The following is a 14,479-nucleotide window of genomic DNA, read 5'->3' as shown; positions in this document are numbered from 1 at the left end:
TCCTAGGTTTCCTTCTATGGTTTTTATGCTTTTAGGTCTTATGTTTAGGTCTTTAATCCATCTTGAGTTAATATTTGTATAAGGTGTAAGGAAGGGGTCCAGTTTCAGTCTTCTGCATATGGCTAGCCAGTTTTCCCAACGCCATTTATTAAATAGGGAATCCTTTCCCCATTGCTTTTTTTTTGTCAGATTTGTCAAAGATCAGATGGTTGTAGATGTGTGGCATTAGTTCTGAGGCCTCTGTTCTGTTCCATTGGTCTATATATCTGTTTTGGTACCAGTACCATGCTGTTTTGGTTACCAAAGCCTTGTAGTATAGTTTGAAGTCAGGCAGCATGATGCCTCCAGCTTTGTTCTTTTTGCTTAGGATTGTCTTGGCTATACAGGCTCTTTTTTGGTTTCATATGAAATCTGAAGTAGTTTTCTCTAAATCTGTGAAGAAAGTCAATGGTAGCTTGATGGGGATAGCATTGAATCTATAAATTATTTTGGGCAGTATTGCCATTTTCTCAGTATTGATTCTTCCTACTCATGAGCAAGGAATGTTTTTTCCAATTGTTTGTGTCCTCTTTTATTTCCTTGAGCAGTGGTTTGTAGTTCTCTTTGAAGAGGTCCTTCACATCCCTTATAAGTTGTATTCCTAGGTATTTTATTCTCTTTGTAGCAATTGCGAATGGGAGTTCACTCATGATTTGGCTTTCTGTTTGTCTATTATTGGTGTCTAGGAATGCTTGTGATTTTTGCACATTGATTTTGTATCCTGAGACTTTGCTGAAGTTGCTTATCAGCTTAAGGAGATTTCAGGCTGAGATAATGGGGTTTTATAAATATACAATCGTGTCATCTGCAAAGAGAGACAATTTAATTTCCTCTCCTTTTATTTGAATATCCTTTATTTCTTTCTCTTGCCTGATTGTCCTGGCCAAAACTTCCAATACTATGTTGAATAGGAATGGCAAGAGAGGGAATCCTTGTCTTGTGCCAGTTTTCAAAGGGAATGCTTCCAGCTTTTGCCCATTCAGTATGATATTGTCTATTGGTCATAAATAGCTCTTATTATTTTAAGATACATTCCATCAATACCTAGTTTATTGAGAGTTTTTAGCGTGAAGGGATGTTGAATTTTATTGAAGGCTTTTTCTCTATCTATTGAGATAATCATGTGGTTTACGTCATTGGTTCTGTTTATGTGATGGATTACATTTATTGATTTGCATATGTTGAACCAGCCTTGAGTCTCAGGGATGAAGCCGACTTGATCGTGGCGGATAAACTTTTTGATATGCTGCTGGATTTGGTTTGCCAGTATTTTGTTGAGGATTTTCACATTGATGTTCATCAGGATATTGGCCTGAAATTTTCTTTTTTGTGTGTCTCTGCCAGGTTTTGGTATTAGGATGATGTTGGCATCATAAAATGAGTTAGGGAGGAGTCCCTCTTTTTCTATTGTTTGGAATAGTTTCAGAAGGAATAGTACCAGCTCCTCTTTGTACCTATCATAGAAATCAGCTGTGAATCCATCTCATCCTGGGCTTTTTTTGGTTGGTAGGCTATTAATGACTGCCTCAATTTCAGAACTTGTTATTGGTCTATTCAGGGATTTGACTTCTTCTTGGTTTAGTTTTGGGAGGGTGTATGTATCCAGGAATTTATCCATTTTTTCTAGATTTTCTAGTTTATTTGCGTAGAGGTGTTTATAGTATTCTCTGATGGTAGTTTGTATTTCTTTGCTGTCAAAGGTTATATCCCCTTTATCATTTTTTATTGTGTCTATTTGATTCTTCTCTCTTTTCTTCTTTATTAATCTGGCTGGCAGTCTATCTGTCTTGTTAATCTTTTCAAAAAACAGCTCCTGGATTCATTGATTTTTTGAAGGGGTGTTCGTGTCTCTATCTCCTTCAGTTCTGATCTGATCTTAGTTATTTCTTGTCTTCTGTTACCTTTTGCATTTGTTTGCTCTTGCTTCTCTTGTTCTTTTAATTGTGATGTTAGGGTGTCGATTTTAGATCTTTCCTGCTTTCTCCTGTGGGCATTTAGTGCTATAAATTTCCCTGTAAACACTGCTTTAACTGTGTCCCAGAGATTCTGGTACATTGTGTCTTTGTTCTCATTGGCTTCAAAGAACTTATTTATTTCTGCCTTAATTTCATTATTTACTCAGTAGTCATTCAGGAGCAGGTTGTTCAGTTTCCATGTAGTTGTGTGGTTTTGAGTTTCTTAGTCCTGAGTTCTAATTTGATTGCACTGTGGTCTGAGAGACTGTTTGTTATGATTTCCATTCTTTTGCATTTGCTGAGGAGTGTATTTATGTGGTCAATTTTGGAATAAGTGTGATGTGGTGCTGAGAAGAATGTATATTCTGTTGATTTGGGTGGAGAGTTCTGTAGATGTCTATTAGGTCTGCTTGGTGCAGAGCTGAGTTCAAGTCGTGGATATCCTTGTTAACCTTCTGTTTCGTTGATCTGTCTAATATTGACAGTGGGATGTTTAAAGTCTCCCAGTATTATTGTGTGAAAGTCTAAATCTCTTTGTAGGTCTCTAAGAACTTGCTTTATGAATCTAGGTGCTCCTGTATTGGGTGCATATATATTTAGGATAGTTAGCTCTTCTTGTTGCATTGATCCCTTTACTATTATGTAATGACCTTCTTTGTCTTTTTGGGTCTTTGTTGGTTTTTGTTGTTGTTATTGTTTTTTTAGATGGAGTCTCACTCTGTCACCCAGGCTGCAGTGCAGTGGTGCAATCTCGGCTCGCTGCAAGCTCCATCTGCTGGGTTCACGCCATTCTCCTGCCTCAGCCTCCTGGGTAGCTGGGACTACAGGCACCTGCCACCACACCCAGCTAATTTTTTTGTATTTTTAGTAGAGATAGGGTTTCATCATATTAGGCAGGATGTTCTCTATCTTCTCACCTTGTGATCTGCCCACCTTGGCCTCCCAAAGTGCTAGAATTACAGGCATGAGCCACTGCACCTGGCTGGGTCTTTGTTGGTTTAAAGTAGGTTTTATCAGCAACTAGGATTGCAACCGTGCTTTTTTTTTTTTTCTTTCCATTTGCTTGGTAAATCTTCCTCCGTCCCTTTATTTTGAGCCTGTGTGTCTTTGCACATGAGATGGGTCTCCTGAATACAGCACACTGATGGGTCTTGACTCTTTATTCAATTTGCCAGTCTGTATCTTTTAATTGGGGCATTTAGCCCATTTACAATTAAGGTTAATATTGTTATGTGTGAATTTCATCCTGTCATTATGATACTAGCTGGTTATTTTGCCCATTATTTGATGCAGTTTCTTACAGTGTCGATCTTTTTTACCATTCGGTATGTTTTTGCAGTGGCTGGTACTGGTTTTTCCTTTCCATATTTAGTGCTTCCTTCAGGAGCTCTTGTAAGGCAGACCTGGTGGTGACAAAATCACTCAGCATTTGCTAGTCTGTAAGGGAGTTTATTTCTCCTTTGCTTATGAAGCTTAGTTTGACTGGATATGAAACTCTGGGTTGAAATTTCTTTAAGAATGTTGAATATTGGCTCTCACTCTCTTCTGGCTTGTAGAGTTTCTACAGACATATCCGCTGTTAGTCTGATGGGCTTCCCTTTGTGGGTAGCCCGGCCTTTCTCGCTTGCTGCCCTTAACATTTTTTCCTTCATTTCAACATTGGTGATGCTGATGATTGTGTCTTGGAGTTGCTCTTCTTAAGGAGTATCTTTGTGGTGTTTTCTGTATTTCCTGAATTTGAATGTTGGCCTGTCTTGCTAGGTTGGAGTAGTTCTCCTGGATAATATCCTGTAGAGTGTTTTCCAACTTGGTTCCATTCTCCCTGTCACTTTCAGGTACACCAATCAAACATACGTTTGGTCTTTTCACATAGTCCCATATTTCTTGGAGGCTTTGTTCTTTCCTTTTCATTCTTTTTTCTGTAATCTTGTCTTTACACTTTATTTCATTAAGTTGATCTTCAATCTCTGATATCCTTTCTTCCGCTTGATCGATTTGCTTATCAATACTTGTGTATGCCTCATGAAGTTCTTGTGCTGTGTTTCTCAGCTCCATCAGGTCATTTATATTCTTCTCTAAACTGGTTATTCTAGTTAGCAATTTCTCTAACATTTTTTCAAGGTTCTTAGCTTCCTTGCATTGGGTTAGAACATGCTCCTTTAGCTTGGAGGAGTTTGTTATTATCCACCTTGTGAAGCCTACTTCTGTCAATTCATCATACTCATTCTTTGTCCAATTTTGTTTCCTTGCTGGCAAGGAGTTGTGATCCTTTGGAAGAGAAGAGGTGTTCTGGTTTTTGGAATTTTCAGCCTTTTTGCACTGTTTTTTCCACATCATTGTGGATTTATCTACCTTTGGTCTTTGATGTTGGTAAGCTTCAGATGGGGTTTCTGTGTGGACACCCTTTTTTGATGTTGATGCTGTTCCTTTCTGTTTGTTAGTTTTCCTTCTAACAGTCAGGCCCCTCTGCTGCAGGTCTGCTGGAGTTTGCTAGAGTTCCACTCCAGACCCTGTTTGCCTGGGTATCACCAGCAGAGGCTGCAGAATAGCAAAGATTGCTGCCTGTTCCTTCCTCTGGAAGCTTTGTCCCAGAGGGGCACCCACCAGATGCCAGCTGGGGGCCTCCTGTATGAGGTGTCTGTTGATCCCTGCTGGAAGGTGTCTCCCAGTCAGGAGGCACAGAAGTCAGGGACCCACTTGAGGAGGCAGTCTGTCCTTTAGCAGAGCTCAAGTGCTGTGCTGGGAGATCCATCACTCTCTTCAGAGCTGGCAGGCAGGAACATTTAAGTCTGCTGAAGTTGCACCCACAGCCACCCCTTCCCCCAGGTGCTCTGTCACAGGAAGATGGGTGTTTTATCTATAAGCCCCTGACTGGGGCTGCTGCCTTTCTTTCAGAGATGCCCTGCCCAGAGAGGAAGAATCTAGAGAGGCAGTCTGACTACAGCAGCTTTGTTGAGCTGTGGTGAGGTCCTCCCAGGTCAAACTTCCTTGGCAGCTTTGTTTACACTGTGAGGGGAAAACCGCCTACTCAAGACTCAGTAATGGTGGACGCCCCTCCCCCAACCAAGCTAGAGCATCCCAGGCCAACTTCAGACTGCTGTGCTGGCAGTGAGAATTTCAAGACAGCAAATCTTAGCTTACTGGGCTTCATGGGAGTGGGATCCGCTGACCTAGACCACTTGGCTCCCTGGCTTCAGCCCCCTTTCTAGGGGAGTGAACGGTTCTGTCTTGCTGGCATTCCAGGTGCCACTGGGGTATGGAAAAAGAACTTCTGCATCTAGCTCAGTGTCTGCCCAAACATCTGCACAGTTTTGTGCTTGAAACCCTGGGCCCTGGTGGTGTAGGCACCCAAGGGAATCTCCTGGTCTGCAGGTTGTGAAGACCATGGGAAAAGCGTAGTATCTGGGCCAGAATGCACCATTTCTCAACGGCACAGTCAGTCATGGCTTCCCTTGGCTAGAAGAGGGAGTTCCCCGACCCTATAGGCTTCCTGGGTGAGGCAATGCTCCACCCTGCTTCAGCTCACCCTCCATGGGCTGCACCCACTGTCTAACCAGTCCCAGTGAGATGAGCCAGGTACCACAGTTGGAAATGCAGAAATCACTTGCTTCTGTGTTGATCTCACTGGAAGCTGCATACTGGAGCTCTTCCTATTCAGCCATCTTACCAGCCACCACCTATTATTATTATTATTATTAAGAGTTGGGGTCTTGCTATGTTGCCCAGACTGAAATACAGTGGCTATTCACAGGCCTGATGATGACTCAGTGCAGCTTTGAACTCCTGGGCTCAAGAGATTCTCTCACCTCAGCCTCCAAAGTACCTGGGACTATAGGCACACACCACAATGCCCAGCTTCTGATTGATGTTTGGATTCAATGATTTATTTGTATATTGACTTTTTGAGTTGGCTGATCAAATGCTTCTCCTGAAATGTGTAAAGTGTCTTGAGATGGTTCTTTAAGCTGCTAAAGATAGAAGAGGAGAGAGAAAACAAGAGGTGAATTACTAATTTGTGGCTAATATATGATATCTACAGGAAGAGTAAACTCAGAGCAACCCCTCATGGGCCCTCCTGCCACACATCTTCTTATTTGTGCTTGCCCTTCTTTTGAACACTATGCCTACATTTTAGAGAAATCAAATAATTCTAGATTCTGTATTAAGGTAGCAAATAGTGTATGCCTGTAAGTTATAATGCTATTCTCTTCATGTGCTACTCAGATTTACTTTTCTAGTAGATTTTTAACTTATGAATTTAGAGTGCAAAATTATGAGTCTAATAGAGAAAAGTTAAGGTTACTTTTCATGCTAATTGAAGTATCCTTTAAAAGATTATATGAAGGTAATTAATTTGTGGGCAATTACTGAGTTTAATGTTTGAGAATTTTTAGATGAGTTTTCACTGAAGTGTTTCTCTTTGACTTATAGGTATTGCTATTGATTGACATTCAAGTCTCTTACATCAACACCAACCATGAAGACTTCATTGGCTTTGCAAAGTACGTGAAACACTTGATTGCCACATGCATTCTTCCTGTTGATTTGTCTCAAACACACATTGTGAATTTTTACTACAGTTTCACCACCTTTGAGAATACAATCTGTGCCAAGATTAACTCTCAGTGTACCTACTCAGGAAGTGTGAGCTCCATGGTCGTAGGGCAGGGATATTTACTATTCTCTCAATAAAGTAGTTGGCTCTATTATGCAGCATATGAAGTCATGTATGTCTTAAATACTTATCTCATCATTTTTGGATGATGTTCTGCAATTTGTACTTGAACTCCTATAGAAAAACGGTAATTAATGCATGTTTAAAATTTTGAGGGGAACAGTTTTTCACATCAATTTGAAATACCACATGTAATTTACAGGATGAAAGCTATTTCAACTTTTCTAAGTCAGAATCTAGAGACCTGTTTTTTTTTTAACTTTCCTTTGTGAAATTAGATGTAATCTGTCGGGATGAACATTTTATTTTCTGTAAAGTGCGTATACAAATATTGCCATTTTTCATATACATTATCATGCAAACGTTATGGTTAGTTACTCAGGATTGGCTATTCACTGTGTGACATTTTGAAGACCTTGAATGCACTATCTTTTCCTGCCCATTAGTGAAAAAGCAGTTTTTGTTTGATTTAAATAATCTTGATACTACCTCTAAAATATATTTTTTGCATTTAAGTGATTCCAACTTCAAGTATATAAAATATAGCCTATTTTATGTAAAATGTAAAACAAAAGAGCCTTTGTACTTTTACCTAAACTGAGTATTCAAGAACAGAGACAAATAAAAAAATGACAGAATGTCAAATTAATTTATTTTATTATATTCTGACTTAGAAGAAATGGATATGCAGACCCTGTGACCTAAACTAAACAGTGGCCTGAGGAATTTATAGGCATGTTTTAGGGAGAACAGTCCCAATTATCCAACAGAAAATTATCTCATCCTAAACTTGGCTGTGGTTGTGATGTCCTAGCCAATTGTGTAAATATATTTTGCATCCAATGGCTATTACTAGTGAAGGGTAGATAAGATTTCTTCCACCGTTTTCTGTCTGTGGCATACGTGTAATCTTGTGAGAACCCAACTATAAATATGTGCCGTAGTCTAGTTGTCTTTGCAGCCACCCTGCCCACACCCACTTCTTGATAGGTATTTGCTGCACGGGCATTTCCACAGACTTGCCCTCCTCTCTTTTAGCCCCAAGACTCTCACCATGTGTTCTGTTCATTTCCTTCTGCAGACTCACCTAGACTGTAATGTACATCCTTATCCCTAGGTCTGGAAAGGGGATCTGAGAGTTTTTTCCAGGTTTCCTCCACAGTCAGTGAACTCTAGGGAGCCTGTGCCAAGCTCTACTCTAGTTTCTATAGTGGGTGGGGGGGAATGTAGAAAAAGAAAAAAAAACTTTTTGCCTTTTAGGAGCTTGCCTAATAATTGAAAAGTGTAGAGACACACAAGTAAAAATTTAAACTGACACATTCTTCATTTTCCTCACTGCTTCTCTGAGGAGTTTAAAAGACAAACAAATCCTTGAGACATTTAAAATAACAGGAATGCTGCCTTTAATGTTGATTTGCATGGATTACAAATGCCAGTTAGGTTCTTAGAAAAACGTAGCAGATGCCGATGTAAACTTGACACGATAACTTAAAAGTGAAAAGGATGCTGCCTTGTTGTGGTACCACAATTAGAGGGGGAAAATGTAGAAAAAGTTATAATCCATTTAGAAAGGTTCAAATTTAAGTATATTATATAACCCATGCTTCAATTTAAATTTCACCTTTATAATCTTCTTGAAACTTTTTTTCTATGATAAATGAGCTAGAGTTTCTTTTCCAATAAATTTCCATATTTGCTGCCTTAGAAGCTGTTGGACTACAGTTTTATATTGATTTATAGGTTTTCAAGGGCATGTGACTTTTCAAATTTAAGACTTTCAAACACAATTTTTTGACGTAGCCTCTGTGTAATCCAGGTGTCTGGTCCTATTTTTCCAGCAGTGAGATAGACTATGAATTTTTGATATTGGGGAGAGAAAAAGAAACGTAGTTAAAACTGCTTTAGAAATCCAGCAACTATACACATTTCTCGTCTAATTTAAATTGCACATTTAAACCTTCTTTAAAGGACTGATCTGGGAGTCAACAATCCAGGTTATTTTTCCAGGATATGCCACTAATGAGCTTTGGGTTTTGGCAAGGCACTCAGCCTTTCTCTATCTGTTTACTGATGTATCAAATGGAATAATAATCCTTGTCTTGTGTACCTTTCAGGATTGTCAGAAGATCAAATTATTGAAATTATGTGGAAATCCTTTAAAAAAAACTATGGTGTAGTCTATAAATGTGAGAGATCCTCTCTGTCTCTCACTCTCTCCACACACATGCACACGTGCACACATACACACACATACACTCACATTTGATTACTAGATGTACCGTTTTACTTTGTGATGAAGTTATAATGACTTAAGTATGATTGTCACTGGAATACTTTTTAGCTGCTAATATCATTATCTCTAAATGTGATATTTTGTCCCGAGACTCAGAGATAAATGTCCTTTCCATTTGTATGTCGACTTGGAATTGACATGGGGTGACATGGGGTGATTATGAAGATGAAGAAATGTTCATTTCAAAATCACTTTGAGGGTTTGTGGTATTTTTTGTGCTTTTAAAAATTAAAAAAATATGGTTTTAGCTATAAATTTTAAAGTTGGCAAGAATGCTGTTTCCATCAAGGAAGAAAAGTCAAGCCATATTTGAAGACAATTATGTAAGTATTTTTAAGTTCCAAAGACAGAAAATTAAGGTCTGGGGTTGAAGAAAACAAGCATTTATTTCATGAGATTTTTAAAGAGTTGCCAAAAAAGAAGGAACTGCCTCCTAGATTTATAGGATGGTGATGTACATAGTACTTTACACATGTAATTTTTTTCAACGGGGATGACTTTTTGTTCTAATTTTTAAAAAAATGAAAATGAATTGCTAAAATTGGATTAATAAAATACTTAGTTTCAGAGTAGCATTCAGGACATCTCAAAATTCTTCTTTCTGTTATAGAATTTATACTGCCATGTTTAATATGTGACACTTTTTTTCCATCTTCTAGTTATTTGTTAGACATGGCCTGTAAAATATGTACCGTGTGTAATGTGTCCAAATAAGCACTGCTCCAGGCTTGCTTTGGAATTTCCTGGCTTCTAAATGTTCTTTCAACTATAATATGGTTTCTGAGCCTGAAAGTTCAGCATTTCAGAAGAAAACGTCAAGTTTCCTTGTAACTTAAGGGTTTTAATTTGCCATTCTCTTCTTTAGAAAAAAAAAAATCCTAAATTACATATATTTTTACATAATATAGCTAGTTTTTGCTGTTTAAGAAAATAAGAACTGGCCCAACTGTTCCTTCATTCACTTCTCCTCGTCCTCAGTAATCCTCTTTTGAACAAAAAGGCAATCTTGTTAGTGGAATGCCTTGGGAAGTGAAATTTCAAACTCCTCTGCTCTTCTTCATTTGTTCCATGACACAATTTGCTTTCTGAGTTACTAGGATTTATGCAGTCCAATGGTTAAAGAGAAAGAGGGACTATAGATATGTGCCGTTAGAGTGATATCTCTATACACCACAAGCAGCAGACCAAGGTCTGTTTGTTTTTCAATCTGCTCAGTAGGTCTCAACACCTGTTTTCTCACAGTTGAAATGATACAGTGTGCAGATTTCAGTTCTTGTTATTTGAGCACCATGAAAATTCTATGGGTCATAAGATTCATTATATCTTTTTCCTGATCCTCTGGAATGCCTCTGTTGCCGTTTTACTAAAGGCAGTGCATTTCAACCTTGCCACTAAATTCCAGAGCAATCTTAGTCTTTCCCTTTACATTCTTAGTTTATTTTTCCCTAATGCATAATTATATTCTATTGTAATAATGTTTCTAGTTCCTAATCGTATATGAGAATGTTCTCTCTCTTGTGGAATCAAAACTTAGGTATTGGAGTATAAAAAGATCCTTTTTTTGACTTATATTCAAGTTTAGGAATTAAATGCTTGGTTGCTTACTGAGATTGTTGTCAAGTAGAAATACAGGATTGAGCAACTTGAAAGGATATCATTCATATCTCCTGTTCAAATAAGTTATAATTTCCAATGTTCTAAGGCACCACTTTAAAAATAAGTGGACTTCCAGTTTTCTCTTTCATCCTCAAATATGTTATTTTAAACTTCATCTTCATCCTTAACATGAATCTTAGGAGGTAAGTGATTCTTCTTTTGCAGACTCCCAAGTTCTGTAAGATCTTCTTGCATAATAGCCTGAGCCTTCACTAAAGATCCTGGAGGAGAAACAGACATTGTTTCTTCTCCCTTTGGCTTCAGTCTGATTGGATGGAGCCTGGACTATCACAGTGTAACCTGTGATAATTTACACTCTTGGGACTCTTGTGAAGTGTTCATAATCTTTCTTGGATAATGTAAAAGAACAGTCTAAAAGAGATTTACTCTATAGCACCATTGCACAATAGAACCTTCTGAGATGATGGAACTATTGTATAATCTATGCTGTTCAATACAGAAGCCACTAGCTGTATGTGGCTATTGAGCAGTTGAAATGTGGGTAGTGCAATGAAGGCAATAAATTTTTATTTTTTATTTATTTTTTTTTTTTTTTGAGACGGAGTCTCGCTCTGTCGCCCAGGCTGGAGTGCAGTGGCGCAATCTCGGCTCACTGCAAGCTCCGCCTCCCGGGTTCACGCCATTCTCCTGCCTCAGCCTCTCCGAGTAGCTGGGACTACAGGCGCCCGCCACCACGCCCGGCTAATTTTTTGTATTTTTAGTAGAGACGGGGTTTCACCGTGGTCTCGATCTCCTGACCTCGTGATCCGCCCGCCTCGGCCTCCCAAAGTGCTGGGATTACAAGCGTGAGCCACCACGCCCGGCCGGCAATAAATTTTTAATTTAATTCAATCTAATTAAAGTTTTAATCTGGCTACCAGGTACTGCATTGGACGGCAGAGCCCTACAGTACAGTGACTCCGGCTGGTGGCTCTGGGACCTTCACTGTGGGTCCTACTTTATTGACAGCTTAGTGGTGACCTACAGTGGTAGCTACTAAGAGAAAGAGCAAGGAAGCCTCTTAATTGCTACTAAACAAGTCTAAAAGAGCTTCTTTATAGCACTGTTGCACAATAGAAGTTTCTGAGATGATGGAACTATTGTATAATCTGTGCTGTTCAGTACAGAAGCTACTACCTGTATGTGGCTGTTGAGCAGTTGAAATGTGGGTAGAGGTAGAGGTACACTCTAACATTTGCTATGGAATCTACATCTCAAAGGGACTCTCCATTTCCTTAATGCATCTGAGCCCTCTTTGAGTGGCCTTAGTCTGTGCTCCATTCTTCTTTTACATCTTCCTTTCACTTTTTGGCCCACTGCAATCTAGTTTATACCACTCCACTCCACTGGGACTGCTTTTGTCCAGGACAAAACAGTTAATCCAATGGACAATTCTGAGCCTTTCATTTGACACCACTGTTAATCACTCCTTGTTGAAGATATCTGTTCCTTTGCTTCAATAACCTTCCACTCTTTCCTGGTTTTCCTCTTTTCACTCTAGCCAATTCTCAGTCTTTAGGAGCTCTTCATCTTCTGATCATGGCTTAAGAACTATTCTTTAATCAATTTTCCACCCTAGACCCCCTTCTTTTCTCACTCACTGCATTATTCCTAATGGATCTTACCCACTCCAATGGTTTTAGTTGCCAACTTTATCTGATGACTCCAAATCTAGATCTTCATCTCAAGTCTTTTCACTGGACTATGTACCATATTCAGATGTCTACTGGGCATCTCTACTTATATATCCTAGAGAAGCCTCAACCTTCTAGTCCCAGACTAAACTCCTCATCTGCTCTTATAATTTTTAACTTCTATATTGTTCCCACTTTCTGTGGATGGCACCTCCCAGTCCTATTCTTTGCTCCTTGTTCCCCTCATATCTTTGTCTCCATCCATCTTTACCAAGTTCATGTGATTCTATCTCCATAATATTTTTTGAATTCATCTATTTCTTTCTATCATCATTGCCACTACTAAAGTTAGTCTTCTCTTACTGCGGTTACTACAACAGTCGCTCAGTCCCCTGTCATGCTCTTTCTCATTCCTTCTGAGATTCTCTGTTACTTTCAGAATAAAGTCTAAACTTATTAATGTAATTTCCAAGGTTCTCTATAATCTGTATCTTGTTTACCTCTTCAGCCTGTTCTATTGTCACTATTCCTTTCTACTCTACTCCTTAACTCCATACTGCAGCCAGTCTGACCACTTTGGGATCCCTAACTGTACCATACTTTTGCTTTAACACATGCCTATGATATACTTCTTCAAATTATTTAGGTTTCCTAGTACAGATGATCATTGATAGTCTGGTTGTAAATAACCCTGGCATCAAAACAGAATTCCGTAGATATTTCTTAAGATACTACCATAAACCCTCTGCTAGGTAATGTCAGTGATGAGAGAGGTAGAAATACCAAGATTAATGCTCTTGACTATCAAGGAGCAGGCCTTGTTGGAAACCTAACTCTAATACAATCTTGTTTATAAAATACAGGCACAGACCAAGGCTTTGGGAGTGAATGAAAAGGAGAGATAACTGGAGGTTTCTAAAAAGGCATAATTCAGACACGATGCTTGATTGGACTTTTAAGACTGTACAGGACTCCAATAGTCAGAGAGAAGGGGTCTGGGCTGGCTGCTTTCTGTTTTCTCTGCTTCAGTTAATATTATGCATTTCAGGGAACTAATTTGTACTAAAACATTGCCCTGATCATGTCACTTGCTGGCACAGAAACATTGAATGTTTTCTGCTGCCTTCAGAGTAACAGCCAAATTCTCCATAATTGGCCCCAGCGTACAGTTATTATAATAGATGGCTTTTAAGATCACTTACAAACCCCAGTCTATGATTGGATAATTCTACCATAATAGTTTTACTCTCCACAACTTCCCCATTTGCCTTATCTTTCTACCTCCTGGCTTTGCTAATACCAGTCTGTTCTCTTGGAACGTAGTCATTTGTTTTCCTTTATTAAAGTTTATCTTCTTTTCAAGTTTGCTACAAACATTTCAGATCATATCATCTGAAATTATATTCATTGTCCCTGAACATTCAGAGAAATTGCGATGGTATAGGACTTATTTGATAAATGGTCACACATCATAGACAAGGATAGGAGACTGTGCAAAAAGGTTTTGAGCCAAGAGATAACATTAGGGGTTCTCTGATTGTCTTCTAATGTACTCTTATTTTTATCAAAGTTTAAACTTCTTGTTATATACTTTTAGAATCATTATGTCTCAGCATACACCAATTTGGTTCTATGTTTTAGTGTTCTGGCAAAGCCTTCCACAGTGACTTGTGTGTAGTGGGAATTTATATGACCAACGACAAATGTGCGTGCATGCACACACACACATATAAGAAGATATGGGTAATTATATCCCACATTTAAAACAGAGGCACTTTGTTTTTGCTTTCTATTACATCCTCACATATTTATTAATATAGATTTTATTTTTTATTTGTTATTTTTGTTTTGTGTATGCATATCATTACTTGTACCAGACAAATTGTAGGCTTTTGATTACAAGAACCACACCTTATTCATATTTTTATCTGCTACAGAGTTCGTGCGCTATAGTTTTTGATTTATGTTAAACTAAAACACCATACATAGGTATGTTTTATAATATTTCAGAGTTAATTGGTTAAGTAACTATATCCAACAACATGTCCAAGGGCTCAAGTTAACTTGCAAGTCCTTACAGGTTTTCTCAGGAACATATTTTTAAATAAATGTTTTGAAATACTCTCAGTTCAATTATTATACAGAAGAATTATGGCAAAGAATGTATTCTAAGCAGGCAGCTTTTTTTGGTTGTTGTTGCTTTTGAAGTAACTTCAAGTAGCTAAAT

The 14,479-nt window shown here is 38.4% G+C and overlaps 1 protein-coding gene across 10 annotated transcripts in view; it reads left to right on the top strand.

The window, feature by feature from the left end:
• The window catches only part of DNM3 (dynamin 3), a 604,830-nt gene that overhangs the window by 238,189 nt on the left and 352,162 nt on the right, over positions 1–14,479 (top strand). For all 10 annotated transcript variants that reach the window (XM_032160976.2, XM_032160975.2, XM_032160971.2 and 7 more), the window contains exon 12: positions 6,426–6,496. In XM_032160976.2, the coding sequence (XP_032016867.1) occupies positions 6,426–6,496 (71 nt within the window). The remainder of the gene's footprint in view (positions 1–6,425; positions 6,497–14,479) is intronic.

This window comes from Hylobates moloch, unplaced genomic scaffold (assembly GCF_009828535.3).
Source record: "Hylobates moloch isolate HMO894 unplaced genomic scaffold, HMol_V3 SCAFFOLD_8, whole genome shotgun sequence".
Taxonomy (NCBI): domain Eukaryota; kingdom Metazoa; phylum Chordata; class Mammalia; order Primates; family Hylobatidae; genus Hylobates; species Hylobates moloch.
Note: the sequence above shows the minus strand (reverse complement) of the source record. Positions and strands in the feature narration are given on the sequence as shown.